Source organism: Gnatocerus cornutus, chromosome 6 (genome assembly GCF_029298725.1).
Source record: "Gnatocerus cornutus isolate USDA-ARS CGAHR chromosome 6, icGnaCorn1.1, whole genome shotgun sequence".
NCBI lineage: Eukaryota > Metazoa > Arthropoda > Insecta > Coleoptera > Tenebrionidae > Gnatocerus > Gnatocerus cornutus.
Genome location: NC_142238.1, coordinates 7,539,503 through 7,562,579, shown reverse-complemented (window position 1 = coordinate 7,562,579; position 23,077 = coordinate 7,539,503). Strand labels below are relative to the sequence as shown.

General features: G+C 34.3%; 2 protein-coding genes across 2 annotated transcripts; both read left to right on the top strand.

The window, feature by feature from the left end:
* Window positions 1–18,572: 18,572 nt before the first annotated feature.
* LOC148172561 (uncharacterized) lies at window positions 18,573–19,236 on the top strand. The gene is made up of 3 exons (XM_088039780.1): window positions 18,573–18,691; window positions 18,787–18,889; window positions 18,940–19,236. Exons 1-3 carry the CDS (start codon window positions 18,573–18,575, stop codon window positions 19,198–19,200), a joined length of 483 nt encoding a protein of 160 aa, XP_087895906.1. The 3' UTR covers window positions 19,201–19,236.
* Window positions 19,237–20,554: 1,318 nt separating this feature from the next.
* On the top strand, window positions 20,555–21,150 carry LOC148172560 (uncharacterized). Its single transcript, XM_088039729.1, has 2 exons — window positions 20,555–20,814; window positions 20,863–21,150. The coding sequence occupies exons 1-2, from the start codon at window positions 20,748–20,750 to the stop codon at window positions 21,096–21,098; spliced, it is 303 nt and encodes a 100-aa protein (XP_087895855.1). The 5' UTR covers window positions 20,555–20,747; the 3' UTR covers window positions 21,099–21,150.
* The last annotated feature ends 1,927 nt before the right edge of the window (window positions 21,151–23,077 follow it).

Sequence of the window (23,077 nt, the reverse complement as noted above, 5' to 3'; positions counted from 1 at the left end):
CCAAACTATAAAAAATCTCATCAATCCGCTTTCAAGTTTTTTTGTAAACTCGGTCCATGATATAATTATCACAATTTCGGCCATTAGCGAAATTTAATTATTCTACGCGTACGCATAGATAACCCTAATGGGAGTCGTTAGTCCTTAACGAACAAAGAGATATGATTTCGAAAAAGGTATATAACTGATGATCCAGCGCAGTTGGTATTGTATTCTTATCTAACTGGTTTCCACTCAATAACACAATTACGAGACCATTAACACCAAGCGTGCGGATGACATTCTCCGATTACGCCCATTCATCCCTGAAGTCGATAAAAGAATTAGCTACCCCGAGTTTGGTAATACTCGCCTTTATTCCATCAACTGTGTATAAACTGAATAAGGATTTGGTATCACCTGTCGTTCTCTTTTATATCTTTCCTATTTTTATTGTGATGTAAATTCCGAAGGTTGGGATATTGTAGAGCAATAAATTGGGATATTAGATGTGTGGAAAAGGCACTATTGTGTCGTTTACGTTTTTCTTTCCGAATATGTATTTATTGCAAACAATGAGATCACAAAGGAAGAGATGCTCACGTTGTGGTTGGTGCAGCTTTGGGACTGTTTTGGAAACGACCGCAGTTTCACCTACGCTGTTGGCGAAAACAAGAAAGGAATAGAATCAACACAAAAGGCGCGCTCTATGAATGGAAATTAGGACGGCAGCTCCAAAGTGAGGTTTTGACAAAAGCGTATGAAAGTTTATTAGCTTGCAGGTTTAAAATTCATTTTTTAATCTTCCTATTTTTAAATCTCAGTCTGTGAACAAAAAACACATATTCGTACACCGAGTTACTAATAAGCACTTCCAAACAGCTCAAAACTGCACTTTTGTAGTCACAGATAAGTTTTAATAGGTAGTAATTCGAATTTGGTTTAAAATGCAAATTCAACTTTTGACCTCTTCATTTAAATTATCTTCCTCTTGAAACTACGAGGATCAATTATGTATGCGGTAATTCCGGTTTATCCGATAAGCATTCAGTATTCATTGTTTGCCGAGAGCGATTAAATGAGCTATTTTTACCTACTCACATGAACGTCCAGTAATGCAAATATGCTAATTTTCTACGATTATCATATAATTAGCTCAATTTTCCAATATCAGTTTTGAAAACCAGTTTAGCGCCGATAATGGAATTTATATTTTTACAGCTTGTTTTTCTAACATTTTTTAAAAAAGTAACATTAGTCAACAAAGTTTGGAGTAAAAGTTAAAGTAAAGATGAAAAAAGTTTTCCTTTTGAAAGATTTCCACGCTCTAATTTTTTTGGTCTATACGGAAACTAAAAACTCTTTATTATCAAAAATGCATTATTTTGAGCTAAACTGTTATTAAAGTCATTTTAGAATTTAATAAAGGCTGTCCGGAAAGTCGGTCCGGAATGTTTAAAAAAACCCATACCTTCAATTTTTCGAAAATTAACGATTTCTGTGCTTTAATTTTACTTTCAAATTTTCAAATTTCTATTTTCCTATTTTTATTTTGGCCCTACTGTGAAAACAGATAGTGTAGAGCTTTTTTAACTTTTTTTGGTACTCTTGGGGACCACTAGAAAACTACCACTAGAAAACCACACTAGAAAATAAAATTTGGAAGTAATAACAGTGATTTTTTAATAAAATCGCCAAAAAATAACAAAAAGTCTATATATTAAAAAAAAAACTTTACAGTGTTTTTTGCCCTGTAACTTCTAAACGATAAGAGGTAGCAATGCATTCATTGCAAAAAGACAAGATCTCTCAGTCTTTTCAATGATTACATTACAATAAATTATGACAATGTAATAATTCTTCTGCAAAACTGCATATAAAAATTATTAAAAGCTTTTTTCAGTTTTCAGTTTGAAAATATTCTGGAAATATGTACTAACCTAAAATGACTTGTATAGGTCGTTGAAAAGCTTGTTAAATTGGCTTCCAAAACAATGTCCAATGTCAAATCCATAAGTTTGTAGTTGATTAAAACTTAAAAATACAATTTTTGTACAGAAGACCCTAAAAAAATATTTTTCAAGAAAATCCGCACCTTCAAATCAGAAGACCATTTTACTTTAGAAATAAATTTTTACTTCTCTAGTACAATATTTTGCTTACTTAGGTTGCACCTAATGCTTTAGTTACCTTTCTCCAAAGGTCGCCATAGATAAAATAGCAAAGTTCACATCCGGCTGAGCTCTATATTTGTCTTAGAATAGCCTCCCACATTAATAAAATATTCAACCGTACGTCCACGCCAAAGACAACTTAAATCCGATGCAGAAAGCAAAGTGCCCTCGCGATTGCATCTCAAAAATTAGGTAATCCCAGACGGAACGTGTGCAATTTAATACCGCAACTAAAACAGGAAACCACTAGAAGTGGTGGCCCTGAGATAAAGCACGTATTCAATGAGTTCTTCTTTGATCAAATGCCATGATGCGCGAGTTTTTGAGGATGTATGAAGAGTTCCGGCTCATCAACGTGCCCGCATTCTCTAAAGGTGTATTAATAAAGCAAGTACTATATTCCCAATATCGGAATATTGAAATTTTGATCATATTAATAGGTTCTGATGTAATAACTTTCCGAAACAATGTTCATGGGATGAATACTGAAACGACACGTTTAAAAGATGCGCAAAATCAATTCGCTAGTTTAATTAAAATGCACTGCAGACAACGCTGATATTAAGTTTCGGCGTAATGAAGCTTAATAGATTACATCGTTTGACAAACATTAACTTACCTGTCCTTCAAGCGAAATTCCTGCGACGCGACAGTGCGCCCTTCTTACATAAACCTATTACTTGAAAAATGAAAAACAACTTTCCTTAAGAAATTGTCTCCGAAGGAAGGGTTCTGACAAAAACTTTTGTTTTTCTTTCCGCCTGTCGTATTCTGGAGCGCAGAAAATGATAATGGCGGCAGAGAGAAAACATCGTTCCCAGCTTTGATAAGATGACAAAAAATTAGTACTTTTCTATTTAAAATGTCCAAAAAGCTGAAGTTAAATTATAATAATAAGATAAGACTTTTTGAAGTGCAAATCAATTTAGTAGCTTAACTGTGTTACGCCCAACGAGCATTTGTCAACGCTGATTTTTCTAGAAGGAGCATTTTAAGATGGAAATTGCTTAATTTAGCGGCAACTTCGTTCGTAAGTCCTCGATGAACATCTGTGAACGTAACAATACGGCATACTTCCAATATTCAAATGAAGTTAACTGGGCAAAAAAGCCTAATGATGACGGATAAACGGCAAGAAACCTGAAATCCACTGTAATTCTGTCTAAGACAAGGGGTGAGTTTTTGCGACATTAAGACACCGAACAAAATTCATTTACATAAATACCGCTTTGTTGCCGTATCTACTAGCATATTCAATTCCGGTGCTACCAAGCACACTACCCCTTTGTAAATAGATCTAAACACTCGGAACAAGAGTGTGGGCGACCACTAAAACGCCGTGCATTTTTGAGATTTGATTATTTCAGTTCTTTGTGAAATGGCAAAAATTCCTTTGAGAGAAAGTCGTCAACTGTTTGTGTTTATTAAAAAAAAGAGCACAAGTGCGCGACAACTAGAAAAATGCAGTTAATCGTGACTTTAATAGTCTTGGCAAATCAATAGCCGAACAAGATTACACAGCGATTAGTCTGGCTATAAAAACTGATTTATAGCCAAAGTTCATAAGTCATCTGCCACACTCATTTTTAATCCTCCGAGTTACATCAATAAGGGAAAAACGCATCATAATCAGCGTTTATACGAGGACAGTTTATGACATCCAACCCCCCTTTTTTGTTAAATGCAAAACAAATCGCTGATGGAAATATGTAATTCAAAATACAACAAAAATACAAAATACAGCTAATTCTATTTTATTAAAAAATCCTGTTCGAGTATATTTAAACTATCCGGTACTTTTAAACTTATCTTGTAAGTAACTTTTCAGCTGCAACGTTATAGTGTAAAACTTCTTGACAAGTCGTATAACTACGGCAGTTTTCCTTTTAAAATAATATTTTTACTGGAAAATTTTCTATAAAATATTGCACAACCTGACAGCGACTAATTGGAAGAGCTTTGAGATTAACAACGCAGCTGACATTGTTGTCGCAATTAAGAAGGTTAAAAACGTTTGTGCTTTAAAATTGTACACTTTATGTTATAAAAAGTGTAAATAAAACGTCAAGGTGCACTCAAAGGCTGTAAAGCAAATTAATGGGCGAAAAATGGACATAAAAGTACTAAATAACTCCTGGTAATAAAAATTGTAGTTTGTTAATTTAAAATTAAACATAACTGTCGCGATACTTGTTTTTGAATTTTAAGGGTGACGACTATTAAATATGATCGGAATTTTGATCATTTTCGCGTTTTTGCTATTTATCTTCCGCGGTACCATATAGGTCAGATCAAAGCGTTTTCATCGTCGCTTTGAAAAAGGTGGAACATTGTGTTGAAATTCCGTTGAAATTACCATCAAAAATTCCATTCCTATATTAATAAATTTTCGCGAAATGTTTGGTAAAGTCTCTTTAGCTGTAACGCCTCCATTGTGCCCACCAGCGTAAAAGAGGAGGGATGTCAAAAGCAGAGCGCCGCATTGTTTCGCTCCGGCCGACGTATGAATTATCGCTACTTCACAAAGTGAAAATTGCCCTCATGAACAGAAATAACGCTTGCCTATTCGATCGTCCGAAATGGCCGAGGCAATATTTTTCCGAAAAAAAATTAATTAAACATAACGAGACCAGAAGCTATTAGGTAACATACTGCAGAATGTTAGACTGATTACTGAGACTTCACGCGAATGAAAATTGCTGTTTAGAATGTTTCATTTTGTATGCAGCAAATGCTTGGAGGCCCGGCTACTAATTACTCCCTGGACATTATGATGGCTCGTGATTCTAAACAAAATTGCTGGGGTACGTATGACAAACGATGCCATCATACATTTAAAATTCAATTTAATAATAAACCATAAAAAATGCTGAGCCACGCTACAAAAAACGACCAATATTTGACCGATAAATTATGTCCATCGTGAGGCTTCTATAAATATAAATTTCTACACAAGGAAGTTGCGATTATTCTGTCCGATTAAGTCGCGTTGGCAAGAAAATTGTTTCGCTTCCGTTGAAGCTTAAAATTTATAGTTTTGTACAGAAGATTGAATAGGAATTTACAGCTTACTCTTTCTACTCAACTTGAAATTTTTAAACACAAATCTACGTACGTATTATCTTTTTGAAATTGATTGAAGAAACAAATAATGTGTATAACTGCACTAAAGACAATACTGCTTGTCATCTTAAAGGCCATCAAATCTATGCAAGGTAAACAAGGACGCATTTTTATTTTTATTTTTTTATATGAAATTTTCTTATAAAGTAACAGTTAATTGTATAAAAGCATAATTATCTAACTAAACCCTTACATAATGAATGTAAATGCAAAAACAATTAACTTTAAAATAAAGAACACTTCATCGAAAGGTCCATCGTCGCGTGGTTCAAATCCCCACACCACATAAATTAAAAGTCCTACCTTGTTGGATCTAACGCCGCCCTCGCCTTCATACGCGGACCTACTGCAATAGAAATTTTTTATTAGAACTTTGTGCCCACACTTTCAAACTTCAGTTAACTTACCCTTTAATCCTGATCCCTAAGCCGTATCGTCACGCTCCTACCACTGCACTCCTCTCTAGGAACCAGGCACTCATTCACTTTGTTGTAAAAATCGATTTTTATTTTATACTGAAGACAAACAAACTAACAAACAACTAACTGATTTAATAGTTGTTTATTATCACCTTTTTCTTAAACCGACAAAAAATAATCTATTGGCGCAATTACCATTACCATCAATATGATGATGAATTTTTTGAAGATCGAGTGGCAGCATCTTCAAAATAAACCTAAATACAGAGTGATTATATTATTTTGTGATCCAGACGGCTTTGACTCAAATTAACGTAGGTCTTTAACAGTTTGACAACTTTAACAGTTTTGACAGTTTTAGGTTAGAAGCTGGAAAAGGCGCCAAACTTTGAAAGTGGTAGTACTCTAATAAATCGTCATGAAATAACCATTGTTACATCCAGTCAGTCATTAAAACACTTTTAGCAGCAGTTTAGTACAGGTTTAACAAATGGCAGAAAGTTTTTGCCATGGAGCGTAAATTTGAGATGTCAAATTTAGTAAAGTAAACTCTCAGACATGACTCGAAGCAAAATCTCATAGCCGCCTAGATCACAATATAAAATGATCACATGTTATGATTTGTAGACAAAATTGATTTTGCAACTATTAAAATTCTGTAGAGGTGACCAAATACGTATTAATAAAAAGAAAAAATGTATAAAATTACTAACAACGATGCCGGCGTAAGACACCTTATTGTTCTTTTTAACAGGGAAGCAATTAAACTGAAGAGCTTCTCATTAAAACAAACAAATAGAGATAAATTTGAGCGGTGGATTAATTAAAAAGTTTCTTCTTTACATAGCGCATTTTTTAATTGGAAGCTTAGACGATTTTTACGCAGTATAATAGCAAGATCTTATAGAAAACAAGTAAAAAGAGCAGAGCAAAATGTAGGGTAGCGGATTATACTGGATTCTAAACAATAAAAAGTTAAAGTTTACCAAGACTTAACTGTTTTAAAATCGGATTTTAGGTTGTACAGCTCATTTGTATTGAAATGGACCTGGCGCCTCCACCATTTTCACACCCAAAGCCTGACGCTCGTCTTTTTGCCTACATTTTCATAAATAAGTTATAAAACCAGCAGTGAATCCTCGAAGGGCGATGCTGCGTTGGCAAAGAACAGGATATTCGCCGCCTGCTTCAAAATAGCCTTCTAGGATTCCACCCGTCAATCTGTTTGCAATGTATTTCAGAATCTTTGAAATTGGGCTTGATTCAACTCAATGACACTTGATGGAAAGCAATGTGACGTCTGTTTCAGCCATCCATACATCTGCATATTTCTCCATTGTTCTAGTATTAATCTGAACCGAGAAAGCTGCTCTCCGTTTAATCATTCACTGAAGGAGATGGTGAAGCGATATTACGTCAGAAATGAGCGTCTGCACGTTTTGTTGATTATGATGAGTGCTTCCTGAAACTGAAGACAATGTGTTCACCGCAATAAAAGCATCTTAATGCGCTGTTATGCGCACGTCAGCTAATATTTAATAGCGAATACGCAACACTTTGTAAATTCACTCGAGAACGGTTTTATGCTAATGAAAGGCCAACGCTGTACTCTTTTTGTTCGAGGATTAGTGCCTTGCAGTTTTGTGTTTGCCTACGTTGCCGTGTTCGAGCTTTACTCAAATATTTATTTGCGATTTTGATTATTGAGTTCGCGCTTACCGCGACCACCGAACAATAGACTCCCTGGTTTCAACTGCAAACTTTCCACTTATATTAGAAGCAGAGTGTGGATTATTGCCCAAGAGTCATTACTCAACTGCATGAACTGAAGAAGGAGGCGAGTGTGTTCTTGAATCTATTAACAGTGAATTATTGACGCATTATGTTGACGGTTTTATATTACCAGGACTTTATTCACTTATAAGGCATCAATCTCTTTCAGCTGACGGGATTTGAAAGTTAAATGTCTTTGATACAACGACTTGACTAAAGTTGTTTGGATAAGAAGAAAAACCTGCACAGAAAGTTGGAAAAATTTTCGTTTTTACATTCGAAATCAAACTCGTACTTCGCACAGGTAATAACAGTGTGAAAATATTTGCATAAAATGGTGTTTAGAATGAGACGGTGTCGGGAACCAATATCCGGATCTGTTGCTGGTCAATATTTCGTCTTTGTGAAATTGAATTGGGAAAGCCTTAGACAGGCTTATTGAAAGACCCGAATGCCAAGCAAACGCACGTTAAGTACACTGTCCCTGTATAAACTTCAATATGAATCTTGTCTTCAAGAAATGAGATTCTTTCATACAAATAAACGAGTAACATTCTTGGTAATAGAGCGTGAAGTAAAAGCGTGACTTACCAAGTAATTAAGCGAGAAATTTACGTAAAGCTAACTTTTATTACCACGAACCTATACTAAAGAAAGTGATGCCTGAATGAAAAGAAAAAGTTTACTACCAATTGTGCTGAAGCTACGTCTTATCTGTTATATAAGTTTTAATTTAAAGTAATAAAAATTGTTTTAACGAGGCGAAGTTCTAGTTCTTTGTATCGTTCGTCTAGTAAAACTTTAACTTCATAAGAAGATACTTCTAATGTAACAAAGAAAACCTACCACTTACTCAATTTAATTACAATAACAATGCACCATTATTGCCTTCCAGAATGTTGAAAAAACCTTACCACATTTATCCCTTTGTTTCACCCTTAATTCTTTTGTGTCAGTTACTCGATCTTTCCCGATTGGATTTTAGGATTGTGGTGTCGCCTCTAAGCAACCTCTCTGAATTTAAGGGTTCGTTTTGCCGTTTTGTTTCATAAAATTCTTGTTTGCAACCCTCGGGTTGTATAGCTAGGTGGCTTTTCCGAGACAACTATATCGATCTGATTTCGAACGAGACTGAAAATTGTCGTTCCTTTCCACACCAGAAAGTCTCCAAAACCCACGAAAATTTGGCTCTCATATCTCAAGCCGTTGCGGCATTGTGCTTAAGAACCATCCAATTTGTAACAAAACAGCTTACAAAGTCTGGTGAACAGTCACTATTTTTGTTTTAAGTTCTAGTCGTCGTAAATCACTGATACATTTTCCGACAAAGTTCAAGAAGTTTCACATGAGGGAATGTAAACATCGGGGGGTGAGCAGTACATAAATGACCATAGCCGTCATAAAATACAGAGCTTATTGATACCAGTTGTATATTTACAAATGTCAAACACAGACTTCAATTTCGCGGATCTTGTACGCTATCACGGACCACCGTTGCTTTTGATTGATGCGAATTGGAGACCAACAGCACAGGTCAACATCTGCTGAAGGCACACGTCAATTCCACATCGAAACATCAATTAATGATTTGTTAATTATTTATGAGACTGTGGACAGCATGCCATTAATTAAAACCAAAATGTGCTGGCCACACTGATCGCTCAAACGAAAGGGCCGTTTATAAATGAACAAAGTTATATTTCAGGATTTAGCTTTCACCTCTTTTTATTAAGACAACTAGCGTCTTTTACCAGCGTATATTAGCGCGAGATGACTAATAAAACGCTTCCAAGTTATACAGGGTCCGGCAACACTTGTGTCCACCCCCAAAATCGTCAATAATTTTAAAGATAAAATTTTGAAAATTTGCATACGCTCACAGTTGACAAAGCTCTAGAAGCTGACGCAAAAATTTGTCTTTTATCACCGATAGCTTTGGCGTCGCGACGCCTTAAAAATGTAATTTTTAGTTAATTGTGAGGGTTTGCGATATCAACCTCTAATTAAATTTTTTTTCATATAAATGTATTAAAAATATCTCAGTTGTCATTGTAGATTTAATGCAAATTGTCTTCAAAATTTGAGAAAAAAATGCTGTTTTATCAAGTTAGTTTCCAATTTCATTACGTCAAAATTGGGAACTACGTTTACACCCATCTGTCAACATCTTGTGGCACAAATGACATCTATCCTTTGGCACGCTTTAGATTGTAACAAAAGTCTTACTTGGTGAAATTGTCGCTTTGTCGATGTTAATTAACGATTTCTGGTATCCATAAAGTGCAACATGCCCGTGATAATCAAAATTAACCTTTATAAGAGAGAATGAAGTGACTTGTGGAATTTTCGTGTAAACGTTGCTTGCCACTGCGCTGTCATAATTTTGAAAACTAACTTGATAAAACAACGTTTTTTTCGCAAATTTTAAACACAATTTGCATTAGATTTAAAATAGAAACTCAGATATTTGTATCACAGTTATGTTGAAAAAAAATTGAATTCGCGAATATTTCTGCAAAAACTCAAAAATCGCTGAAAATTATACTTCTTAGGCGTCGCGACGCCAATCAAACCGTGATAAAAAACAAATTTTTGCGTCAATTTCTAGAGCTTTGTCAACTATGAGCGTATGCAAATTTTCAAAATTTTATCTTTAAAATTTAAGACGATTTTAGGGGTGGACACAAGTGTTGCCGGACCCTGTATATCATATTTTCATGCCATGACCTCAATTTTCTTGTATAAATCGTCTACCCTCTGTATACATTTTAATTTTAAGCTAATGTCTGCAAGGCTACGTCAGATAAAGTGTTAGCACACATTTAGCCCGCCTTCGTGCGAAATTTGGTCGCTTGAAGTATCTTAAAGCCTCATCAAACTTCCTTGATTATTTCATATATCCCACGCTCGAAACATTCGACCGCCACATAAATTCCCGATAATACACTCCTGCTGCTGACAGCCAGTTAGAATCAACGTGTTCTTATTCCGCTCAAGTATGCAACACGATTCCTTTCAGATCGAGTTAATTAAAAAAAAAACCTGGAAAATAAAATACTTTCACTAATTAAAACACCTCCAATTTTCTTGGTGATTTTCGCTGGGCTTTCAGCGAGATTAATTCCGTTCTTTATCCAAGTTAAATGCGTGGATATTCTCAGTTGCTCGCAGGACCTATTTGACTAACTTAAATTTGATATGACAATGTGTATGGCATCACCGCACTGCGGCGAAATAACTATCCTTGAAGTTTTTATTACGAAAACATCAGATACAGAGTTTATCAATTTCGTCGTTGAAATATTAGCTGTCACTTTGGCGATTCCGTATTCTCATTCGGAAGGACTCAAAAAATGTATCAATACATATAAAGTGAGGAATAAAATATCCGCTGCACGTCCCTCCGCAGATGGCGTGTTTGGAATAACAGGGAAACGAAAAAATCACAATAAATTAATAGAAAGTTAAAAGAACAGGATCGGAAAACCATAGAAATATTGAGAATATAAACTACACCGGCATTAAAAGGGGTCGCACATCAATAAAAATAAATGGGAGCGTTTGAGCACTCCAGAGTCACATTTGAAATGTGTAAAAGGAAATGAGCTCAATTTTGTTGCGTTTCGCTTCAGTTTATTATTCGTAGGTTTTTTTGTTTTGAAAATTAGTGCTCTAAACTTAGAAGTGTTTTTAAAAAGTAGAGGTTGAAAAAGATAAAAATTTAAACATTTCTTTGAACAAAAAGTGTTTAAGATTTTTACGTGAATGTTGGAGAAATTGAGAATACAAAAATTTTAAATTTAGTTTCTGCTTTCGCTCAAATATTGTGTTCTGATGAAATCAATTCTTTCCAGACGAAGATGCTTCACATTGTTCGATATAAAACTGTAACAAATGCAAAAAAAAAAATTGTTTGTGTATTTTTTTGTTCTATGAATTCGGTTTCGCATTATCTAAGTTTTTATATCTTTAGGTTTTTCTTCTCATTGTTGTGTTCGTAGATCTCTAAGCTCACAGAATTTAAAATCTCATAGAATCACCGACTATAAAATTCGAAACACTTTTGTCATTTTTATACAAAAATTATTTCTGAAATTCTCTGCTTTTTCCAATAAATTTATTGTAGAAATATTGAAGTGCTAATTATGCAAATTTTGAACCGCCTAAAAATTGAAGTTCTGGAAATCTGATTAACCTGAGTGACAGTCAATTGATAACAATTTGAGAAGCTATCGGAAAAACATTTAAAATTTTAGACATTTGGGCGGGTTCTGTACCCTAATTTTTCCGTTTATGGCGTGACACATCTAGAAACAAGATAACATTTTCAATTCGTCTTGAAAAACAACCCTTTCTGTTAGGCCTGAAACATTTCACCGGAAAATATCGCTAAATTGAAATTTCTAAAATTTGTGTCTTTTGCTCTACTAATTGCGCTACTTTTGCAATTTGGTAGAGTAAACACACAACTCAATATAATAACATAAAACAAGTCAATTTGTTTCCCCACAAAATTGAGAGACTTAGCATGTTGTACTCGTGTGTAGGTTTTTTAACGACCTCTAATAAAACGTCGGTAGATTTGATCTTAGCAAACAGCTGATTAAGTTAGACGATAATAATTACCAGAATTTAAGACGTGAGTGGACAAATTAGAAAAGACATAAACACAATTTACTGCAAATTCCTGCAATTAGAAGCGAGTGGACATAAATTTCTGCTTCGAGTTGTATCACGAAAAGGCTAGCACTATCGATTCCATGTCAAGATTCGCGTCTGCACCCACTTTCTTCGTTCAACATCCAAGTAAATTTAACAAATCGGTTGTAAACGTAGTTGACATCTACTGGTTAATTTATTATCGAAATAATTTTACCATAACTTGACGGTTTCAATTGGTAAGTTACGTGACAGGTTGTTTAAAGAAGCGTAAAAGCTCGTATCGCAGGTGCACACAAACTGAACACCCGTAAACGAGAAAATTAATGTAGCAATTAAAACTCTGTGTTATACCTTTTAATATTTTCCTCCAAATAAATCTGTAAAGGGGTTGCTGCAAAATGGTATTTTCTTAGGGAATTTATGAGGGCCACAACAACAATAATTGATTGAGGAAAATGAGTTTTTAATTAACTTGCTGCGTTGCGTTTTGCTCATGAACTTGATGTTTTTCCCTTCGTAAATTATGCTACCCAAGACGAAACTTTTTACGTTATTATTAAATTATCGTTGGATTTTTAGCCATTTTAGCGGGATCATCAAATGTTCTAAAGCCAGTAGAAATTCATCATAATGTAAAATAAATTATTTCGAGGTGCTTAGGGTTAAATTTGCCAACAGTTCCCGCATAAATCAATTAGCTGGATTCGTTTTATTATATGAGCTGAACAAGCGGATTATATTTTCTTGTAATTTTAAATTATTAGAAAATCGTTGCTCTATTTCTCTGGTATATTTTTATATTCATGCACCTGGCAAAATCTGTCAAACGTTACTTCACATCCGTATCTAGTATTTAACGACCGCTTCCGTTGCTTTTATGATTTCTAATGTCATTTTATCACCGCGTTTACTTCCCAGTGGCATTTCTTGCTGAAACAGATCCTCCGGAAGTTAAATTCGATGGCGTTCGGCTAATAAACGTTATCTGCGCTGAATGCAATCCTTCATAAAATTTTACTCGTGGATCTTCTAGCTTACACAGAAAAGTAACTATTTCAACGCGGATTTATTTGTTGATTATATTTTGTGGGAACATCGGAAATAAAATATTTAGGTCATTAATATTAGAAACATGTAATTTATCGATTAAGCAAATGTAATAAAAATTTGGTGCCGGGTCTCATAAATATTTATCAAAAATTTGTTCTTGTTTTTTTTAGTTCTATTTTTGTCACTTGCGGCAAAGCTTTGGGTATTGCCTATTATCTAGTCAAACCCGCGAACTCGTTTATTATAAATGCTTTTTGGCTCATGAGGCGCCATTCCCAGATTATAAAATTGAGTGAACAATTTCATTTTCCCTCATCTCATCCCATCATAATTATTAAAGATCTCATAAAATTTGAAACCAATTTAAAAAATCATTTTCGTATCACCTAAAAATGTTTTCATTTTGCATGCACGTACGCGGGAATCGCAATCGCAGAGCCATAAATAAAATTTAAAAAATAATTTTCCCGAGGTCGCGTTTTGTGCGGCAGCTTCATACACCATTTCGCTTTTTTAAACCGTCGACATTTCGTAATAATTACTGCTTGATGGCTACTTCGTAATTCAGCTCAACACTTTAATTTGCGTTTTTATGACGACTGCAGTTGTGCATATTTTGGAGAAAGCAAATTTTGCACCTTTACCAGGTTCTAAAATTTTTAGGCCGCTAAATGTGAACGTTTAGCACGAGTGGAGGATCTTACATAATTAATGGTTAGTCGTTATAGCTTGGCGCACTGTTATAATGATTAATTAAGAGGGTTGAGATAGCAACTATAGATGCGGTTAAAAGCAAACCGCAAAAAGCTCCGGAGCTTTGCCGACTGTCACTGGATCTTTCAAAATGACGAATATTTTCGTTTCGGAAATACGAGAATGTAACACAATCTGGTAGTGGTGGTGAGGCAACTTTGGTAAAACGAGATTGTAGTTGTAGGTGGCGCTTCGGTCCACCGGAAACTGTTTTGGTAAATACATATGGAAGCGCCCTGGAAAGTTCCGGGGATGCGAACACGAGTATCGATTGTTATAACACAATATAAAATAAATCCAAGATATTTTAAAAAGAGATAGGAGCAACAAACAGGAAATATCTACTGCACTACGTCTCTAAGTTTCTTTTTATTTTGGGTGAACTTTCAAGATAAACTGTGAAATGAGCTTCACGCTACTGCTCCAAATAATGAGATCATCTGACAAATACAAAGGAAGGTGTCTCTGGAATTGTTTCGTGAAACTAAGCCCATCGCTTGTCTGTCACTTTCAGTTTATCCCAACTTTGGATTATCTTCATTAATAACACTTTAATATTGTTCACTGGATTTTTTAACGTCCGTTAGGTAAATGAGAATTGAAATGTGCGCTCGAAGTTTTCCATGTCTCAAACAGAGCTCTTTATTTCTGCACAAATGCACCATGATAAGGTTCATTACAGCGCCAACTTTCAACATTTTAGTATAACTTACCTATTTGTTTTTATCTCGGTCGAGTCCCATATGGCTAATGTGTCAGCCGCGTTTATTAATGGAATTTGAAATTTTATCGCAAACATTCCTATCCGCTTTGAAAATGACCGTACAGAATTCACAACAAAAGCTTATTTTTCAACTTTATTCCGTAATAAAAGCTAATGTGCAATTTTACAAAGTTTCAGCAACACACGTATTTCTACGGATTTGTTGACAATTCAAACAGCAAATTCCTAAATGTCGGGACCGTACGTGAATAATGAATCGTCGTAACTTTGCCAATGTGTCCATCTTTTTCGTATTTCCAATTACAAAGATTGATGATGTAAGGCTTTGAAAGTTGGGAAGAATGTCCGGCACCTGGTGAAGCAGTGTCGCCGGACAGGCCATCTTCTCGAGTAATTAATAAATTGAAGGATGGCGTGGGCGCTAGGAAAAAGACAGGAAAAATCAGGACTGATAATTACACATAGTTGTTTTAGGCCCAATTAAAAATGAAAGCGGCCTGGCGCGACGGAATTCATCCCACAAAATCCCAAATTCACCCCGTTAACAATGAACTCTTCAACCCAGAAAATGGAGAGCAAATGCTGACATGAATTCGCATTTCCTTCTTGTTGCACGCACAAACGAGTGGCTTTTTTAGGAGAAAATTAAATTGAATTCGCCACTAAATGTATCCACAAGAAGCTCCTCATAAACAGACCGGCATTATGTAAATTTATGTGAAAAGTAAACAAACCGTATCATCCCGGTGTAATATAAAGAGTTACTTTACACAATGCAAATAAAGTATCGTACCGAACGAAATAGGTATAGAGAGAATCAGGAATGAGAAAGCTCTCGGATATCTCGAGCTCTGTATCCGGTCGTCCGTAACCACGATAAACCCCAAGATGTTATACCTACAAGCGACATCTCTAGAACACCCACATGAATAGCGTCTTATCGTCAGGAAAGTGTGACACTACACGGCTGCTTGTTATTACCTCCATAAATCAGACAAACACCTTATATGCATCCAAAACGAAGCTTAAATTCACGTGGGTTATTTACTTTGAATCCTCGACATCTGAAGAATGTAATTTCAAGAGATTTCCTTGATTAAATTCGTTCCATTGTTCGCACAAATTTATTGAACACACTGGTAAATATTTATTGAATTGTTTGATGAGTTATTTGCAATTCACATGAAATATTGACGGTCATTAGCATGCCAGAACAAAATTATTGGTTGCTGTGTTAACAGCCACGAAAGAGAGAGCAAGTAGCTTCGACGTGTTATAGCTCTACTCTATAAATAGAAGCATTGCATAGTTTATCGAACGCTGTAATATTGTAAGTTTAACGCATTGTTGTGATGAGCCTTCGGAAATCCTTGGATAATCCGAGGATTTGTCGAAGAGAGCCCAACGTGAAAGTCGAATATAAGAAACTTGACAAAAAGGGGAATTAAATTTCATTTCTCGCAGGCGATCGTTTTGGACAAAATATGTATGTCCAAGCTAACAAGTAAACTTTAAATCCAATGCAACGTTTGAAATTTATAATAACTTTTTTTACTACTAGCTGTAGAATACTGTAAAATTAAATATCTCTCCTACAAGTAGATAAAGAAAAGCGTATTTTGGGTTGTGTATATTAAGCTCACTATTTAGTAAAAATGAAAGATGACTTTGCTGGCTCTCTCTTTATAATATCTGATAACGGAAATAACGCTCGGGTCAGTAAAGTGTATTTTTTATATAATTTCTATTAAGTGCATGAAAGAACAAAAAATGTTTTCCTCCAATATGTTTGATTTATTTATTAAATTAAGTGCAAAATTCAATCTGTGGCATTCCAATTTAAAATACAAATAAAGCACCTTAATTGGTTAAAAACTATAAATGAGAGCAGAGTTGTTGTTTGATTCAGAATCCAATTTGCGAATCGCATTCATTTATTTGTTTTTGTTGCGCGATTGGAACTTTGCAATTTCAATTTATTTTTATTTTAATTTCATCATTTTAATAATAAATTTTTATGTTCTTAGTATTTGAATAAATTTCAAATAAAAAAAAATCTATAAGTGAAAAAAAAAAAATCAGACCGATACAAACGCGAAATTCCTATTTTTCTTCAGCAAACTCCCCTTTTGTGAAAGTGTAACTTTGTTTGAGCAAAAAAGAAATGTTTTTCAGAATACACAAAATTATTTGCCAGAGTAAACTTTTATCAAAGGAATTACCAACTTGAGAAAATCGAATCTTGTCAACGGAACCGTCGAGAAAAATCAACACCCAGTTATTATCACCTTTGTCGAATAATTTCTAGCTTTTTCAACAACAAAATTGTGCGTTAAGTACGAAATATCTCGTTCGTAAAAAGTCGACTTCGCATCCTTGGAACGAAGTTATAGTTGTAACGGGATAGAAATTCAACGTCGGAAACGAGGTATTTTAAGGCAGAACAAATTGGATTCAACGCCGAAGTTTAGTAGCTCGTGTCACATCACATCGAAGCCTTAGGCATTTGCCAAACAACGTGTAATTCTTATTGTGATGTGTGAAAGGAAATTTTTCGAAGGATCTCTTGTTATTTCCACGGTTGGAAACTGGTTTACAAGTTTAAGTTTTAATCATCGATTTATGTTGCCGCCGCCTAATGTACTTACATAAAGTAGAAACTTTTAACCGCAGAATTTAGTACACCCTTTATATCCCTAATGCTCATAAATCTCATAACATTGCTGTATCGATTATGAGAAATTGCAGCTAAATTCGAAGTTAAGGCTCGGTTACAGTTGAACGCGAGATTAAATTCCAAAATGGGAACCTAAACGCTAAAATATCACCATTGCAGAGTTAGATAATATATCATGCCAAAATGGTATTTACCTTAACAAAGCTCCTACAATGCAGTGCAGTCGTCATAACACTGCAAAGGCATTGATTACCTTCTAGCACCATAAAAGTAAATTTCTGAATTTACATTATCCACCACAGAGCAAATAGATTTCCCCCTTTTCCTAATTAATATCTTCCCAGCTCAGTTGATTCTCAAGCAAAGTAGATCAAACGCCAGGTAAATCATGTTCTCGGCAGAAATTTAAGTGACAACCTTGGAATTTAATTAAATCTTATAATAGGTAGAAAGATGGTAATATCGTAAAGTAGTTCGAAAACGGAAATAACTGCCTGGTTTTAACGCAACCAGATAATCCGAAAAGGCGCTCAAGAATTCATTGTGATGGAAGAGTATACAAATTGTCACATTCCGTCGAAAATGTATGAAGCAATTATTGTAGTATGTAACGGTATGAATGTGTTTTAATGTCAACCGATAAATTTGAGGCAATGCGTGATGATGAGTTTAATTTGTTTGCTAAATAAATATAACATCAGTTATCACTTCTATAATTAATTACTTCAGCTTTTGGCAATTAACATGGCGAGTGTTGAAATTTAATGCCACTGTCAGAAAATAATTCCAGGTTTTATGGCATTTAAATTTTAGAACTTTGGTTTTAAAAATCTCACCCGACAGCCAGTGTCACTAGAACCTCATAAACGCGATGTTGGTTTAGAATCATAAAACCTACAATTTATGAAAGATGGAATAATATTTTTCCGTCCGTGCTCATTTATAAAGTTGATTACTGCAGTGTATGCACTTAGCGGATAAATGGGTATGGTATTAGTTATCACTCTTTTATGAAAACCGGAAACTTCATAGTGGAAATATCGACGCAAAATGGTAGATGCGCCTTGTCTAACATTATGAATAAAAGTTTCGACTTTTTTGGGTCGTCTTGTTTTGACCTGTTAAGAGGAGAAAAGTGAACTGAAAAGCGAATGAGTTGTCATACTTGAAAATTTTCTTATCTAAGACTATAAATAGTAAGCAAAGATTAGATACGTACATTTATTGATTAATCAGCAATGACTAATAGCTACACTGAACACTACAATTTGCTAGTCATGTTGTTCAATACCTTCATTTTGTCACGTAGTCCAACCTTATCTGGACAAAACGCGTCAATTGAACAATGGAAATTCACGTGATTATTGATTGGACAATAAAGATATTCCTAGATTTTCTAAAAATAGCACCAACTCTCCCTCTCCTTAAAAAAACATGACCATATAAATACAGAGTTGTCGTATACAGAACAGTATCCAAAGAACAACGATGGCAGAAGAACAACACCAATCTTGTGAAATGGCGACCAAGTCCTGTTCCTTTAAACAACATCATGGTTCGAACTTAATTCCTTTCACTTTTTATCTGTACCACTGTGTCTTTTAGGAGATGGGTGTTCCTCAGGAGCCAATATGTCTTTGTGTAGCCATGAAGACAAGAACTGTTCCAATGGTGGACATCACAGCCATGGAACTGGAGGACCGCATTGTCATCAAACTTTTCAACACCACAGCCACCATGGACATTGCCAAAGAGGTTTTGGTGGCTCTCATCACCATGTCCATCATGCTCATCATGATCATCATGGTCATCATAGACACCAAGGCGCACATAGAGCTTGCTGTCACTGACTTTAATTTTTTTTAATTAAAATCGTTTAAAAATACATAGACTGACAAAGAATGTTCCATTTTAAATTTATTTTACTCCTATAATGTTTATTATCCAAATTATAAATTAAAATTCTCTACATCTAATTACATAAACACATTTAAATACAACATAATTCAAATAAACGAATACAAAAATAAATAAGGGCACTTTTACTTTCACAAAAGTTGATGATATATTTCCAAAACTCTTAAAATTACAAATAAAATCATTCACATTCACAAAGTTATCAGTCGCTTTTCGATTTGCCGCGGTTTGCCGCCGAGCTGGCAGTGTTTACGTTTTTAGTAAGTGCAGCATATACCACGGAAATTCTTCAAAACTGATTTGTTTCTAAAACCATTAATATCTTGAAATTGAAATCAAATTTTAAAAAACCATAAAACAGAATTGTTTGTTTTATCGAGAAATATCTGAAATCAAATTTCTTGCACTCATTTCTGTTGCAGTCTGTATAGAAACTTAAAAAAGAGTAAGAATAGTGAACGACAAACACATTAAAAAGCCACCAAACTCTTATTTCCTTATTTTTTAAGTTAAGGAAAACAAACAAATAAATCGTTTTCTTTGTTGGTAAAGTGAAATTTAAATGTCGATACGTGAAAGAGCTTATTTAAGAGCACGAGGAAGTTTTTAGTTCTTGGGGAATTATATTGTTTGCAGCGATAGCGTTGTGTCTACGACTAATTGAAAAATTCGAAAGGTTCCCGAATTTTTATCACTATTAAAATGCAAGCAATCCAAGAAGGTAAGAAATTTAAATACATATGTTGTCGGCACAAGTGCAAAATGGTGTATCCCAAAAATTTGCTAAATTTAAATTTAGCGAAATCATCTGTGAAATTTTAATCTGTCTAGAGCTGTAAAACGGTTTAACGCCAAAAAATTCTGCGCTTTAGTTATGCGCAATAATCACAACATTTTAAAGAAATTAATACATATTATAACAAAATGTTTTTTATCTCTCCTGATTTCAATTACTTTTAGATACTATTTTGCACTTGCGCCGACGATGTATTGTATTAATGTAGGTACAAAATTTTGAGGTATTTAAAAATCAAGAAAAAACGCACGAATACAATTAAGTACAAATTTCACACTGGAAATATCAGTTTGAAAAGCAAAATCCTGATTTAGTGCTTGGTCTAATAGTTGTTTTAATTCCACCATTAGAGCACAAAATAATAATGCACTGAGAAACGAATGAGCTGAAACACTTGAGATTTCTCTTATCTAGAAAAAAGATAACTTTACATGCGCTTTTATTGATTTGGCAATGACTAATGCAGTAAACAATACAATTCGCAATTCGTGTTGTCCAATAACTGTAATTTGTCACGTAGTCCAATCTTATCTAGACAAAATGCGTCAATTGAACAATAGAAATTCACGTGATTATTGATTGGACAATAAAGATGTTTCTAGATTTTCTAAAAATAGCACCAACTATCCTTCTCCTTAGAACAACATGATCATATAAATACAGACTTCTCCTGTACAGGACAGTTATTCGAAGAGCAACAATGGCAGAAGAACAACACCAATCTTGTGAAATGGCGACCAAGTCCTGTTCCTTTAAACAACATCATGGTTCGTACTTAATTCTTTTTACTTTTTGTCTATACCAGGCCCTTTCAGGAGATGAGTGTTCCTCAGAGGCCAATATGTCTTTGTGTAACCAGGAACACAATAATTGTTCCAATGGTGGTCATCTCAACCATGGAACTGGAGGACCAGATTGTCGTCATGGTTTTCAACACCACGGCCACCATAAACATTGCCAAAATGGTTTCGGTGGTTCTCAACACCATGGTCATCATGCTCATCATGGTCATCATGGACACCAAACCGATCATAGAGCTTGCTGTCATTGACTGTAAATCTTTTGTGTTAAAATGATTTGGAAATAAATAGTCTGGCAGGAAATGTCCCATTTTATATTTATTTTATTGCTTTTTATCAACCCAAACAATTTTTTTTATAAAAAGTTTTTCTAGATGTAATTACGTAAACTTATAAATGAAGGAAATGCGTGGATTTCCATCAAACCACACTGTTAAAAATTAACCCAATTTAAAATTTAAATCAAAAGTTTTACAACAAAAAAATGTAAATAGCTAGTGATTATTTAAAATTTATGCTTGTTTGCTACCACCTACACTAAAAATTAACAATTCCGATCTAAATGAAATTATTTAAGAGAATTTGTGTCATCCAAATTATCGAATTGTTTTTATCCCTGTTTGGTTTGGTGTGGGTTCCTAATAGCCAGCAGATGACACAATTCCAGCGAGCTTGCACTGAATTGTTAGAAAAAGAAAACGTTATGAAACAAACGAGCAACTACTTTTTTCTAAAGACACGATATTCGTTGATATGACCCTAAGGGCTACTCTCCAGTTAATTTAGGTCATAGGTCCTCCATGTCTTTTTACAATCGATCCTTGCTCTTTGTTGAAAATCTGGAGCAGGTGCGTGCGCTTTTGAAATTGTCTTAAGCTTTCTTTTCCAAAAGCTTTTAAAGAAAAGTTTAAGAAACGAAAGCTACCCTGTTCTAAAGTTTTAAGAAACAACATTAACTTAAGCGATTTGAATCTGTTACCGTAACGCAGAATAATTGTTATCGTTTGTTTGTATCGTCCCACCGTAATTTCGTAAGCGGATTTAATAACATTAAATATTTACATTTATAAGAGTCAAGTCTTCGGCTTCCAACAAGCCCTCATATTTTATTCGGATTACAAAGAAATTATGAATCCTCCTGCTTATTCAAGTTACTGAGATTACTAACAAACGAATTGTAATGAAATTATTCATTTAAATAAATGTGCATATTTTACCGCAAATCTTTTAATTACCCGCCTGAAGAAGATTAATAATTGTATAGACAATAAATCAAGACGGAAAAAGCTCGCCATTCTTTGGAAACTTTGCGCTGAACGGAAGAAACAATTCAATTATGGCAGGGAACCGAAGCGACGATTAATTTTCTTATTTTATGCTTGTTTTAAATAGTCTTGTTGCTTTGTGTAGTATTACCGGATAATTACATTTTTGACAAACATGTAGAATTAATTAGATTAGATTTTGTTAGATATTTGCCCATTCAATTTGATTAGTTTGTACATTGTTCTAAATCACTGGTGCTTGAAATAGTTCAGTATCAGATATAAGTACTCCAACGGTACATCAAAGCGTTTCTAATTAATTGAATGTTTAAATACATGTCATATGTATCAACCTCGATAACGAGTGAGTTAAGCTAATCAATTTTAATAGATTCTCGAGCTATATGGAAGCACTATACAAATAGCGTTTTGAAAATGTAAAACCTGAAAGCAATATAAAGCTCTGCGCTGTGTCATTTTAAATTCAATATAATGACAACGAAATATTAAATTTATTAAATAAAAAATGGCAAAAAGACGAAATTCATAAGGTTTCAGTTGCGCTTAGAACTGGAGGCACGACTTAAAAGTTGCAAATACACAAAGAAATCAGAATTTTATTTTTAGAGAATCTTGATTTTAGAAGTTCACAGTTTTATCTTTCGTTAATCTAAGAAACTTAAAAGTCGACAATTTTTTTGTATGAAAACCTACAAACTCCCAAAAACTGGTTTTTAAAACGCTGAAATACTTTTTTTCGGTTTTTGAATCACAAACAATTTATACAATACGAAAAAATCTAATAAATTTAGCAAGTCTAAAAACCTAAAACTGATATGTAAAGCTCGTAAGTCTTAAACGATCTAAAAATCTCAAAAAATTAGTTAAAATGGATTAAAATGATCAAATGACTACTAAATGATCTGAGAAAGGATCAGAACTTGACAGGCTTAAAAAATACAATA

What these genes read in the sequence shown, in the direction of transcription:
- LOC148172560 (XM_088039729.1), top strand. Translation starts at nt 20,748, where the DNA reads ATGGCAGAAGAACAACACCAATCTTGTGAAATGGCGACCAAGTCCTGT. An exon ending in TTCCTTTAAACAACATCATG is followed by an intron (nt 20,815 to 20,862) that starts GTTCGTACTTAA and finishes AGGCCCTTTCAG; the next exon opens with GAGATGAGTGTTCCTCAGAG.
- LOC148172561 (XM_088039780.1), top strand. Translation starts at nt 18,573, where the DNA reads ATGACTAATAGCTACACTGAACACTACAATTTGCTAGTCATGTTGTTC. An exon ending in ATTGAACAATGGAAATTCAC is followed by an intron (nt 18,692 to 18,786) that starts GTGATTATTGAT and finishes ATATAAATACAG; the next exon opens with AGTTGTCGTATACAGAACAG. An exon ending in TTCCTTTAAACAACATCATG is followed by an intron (nt 18,890 to 18,939) that starts GTTCGAACTTAA and finishes TGTGTCTTTTAG; the next exon opens with GAGATGGGTGTTCCTCAGGA.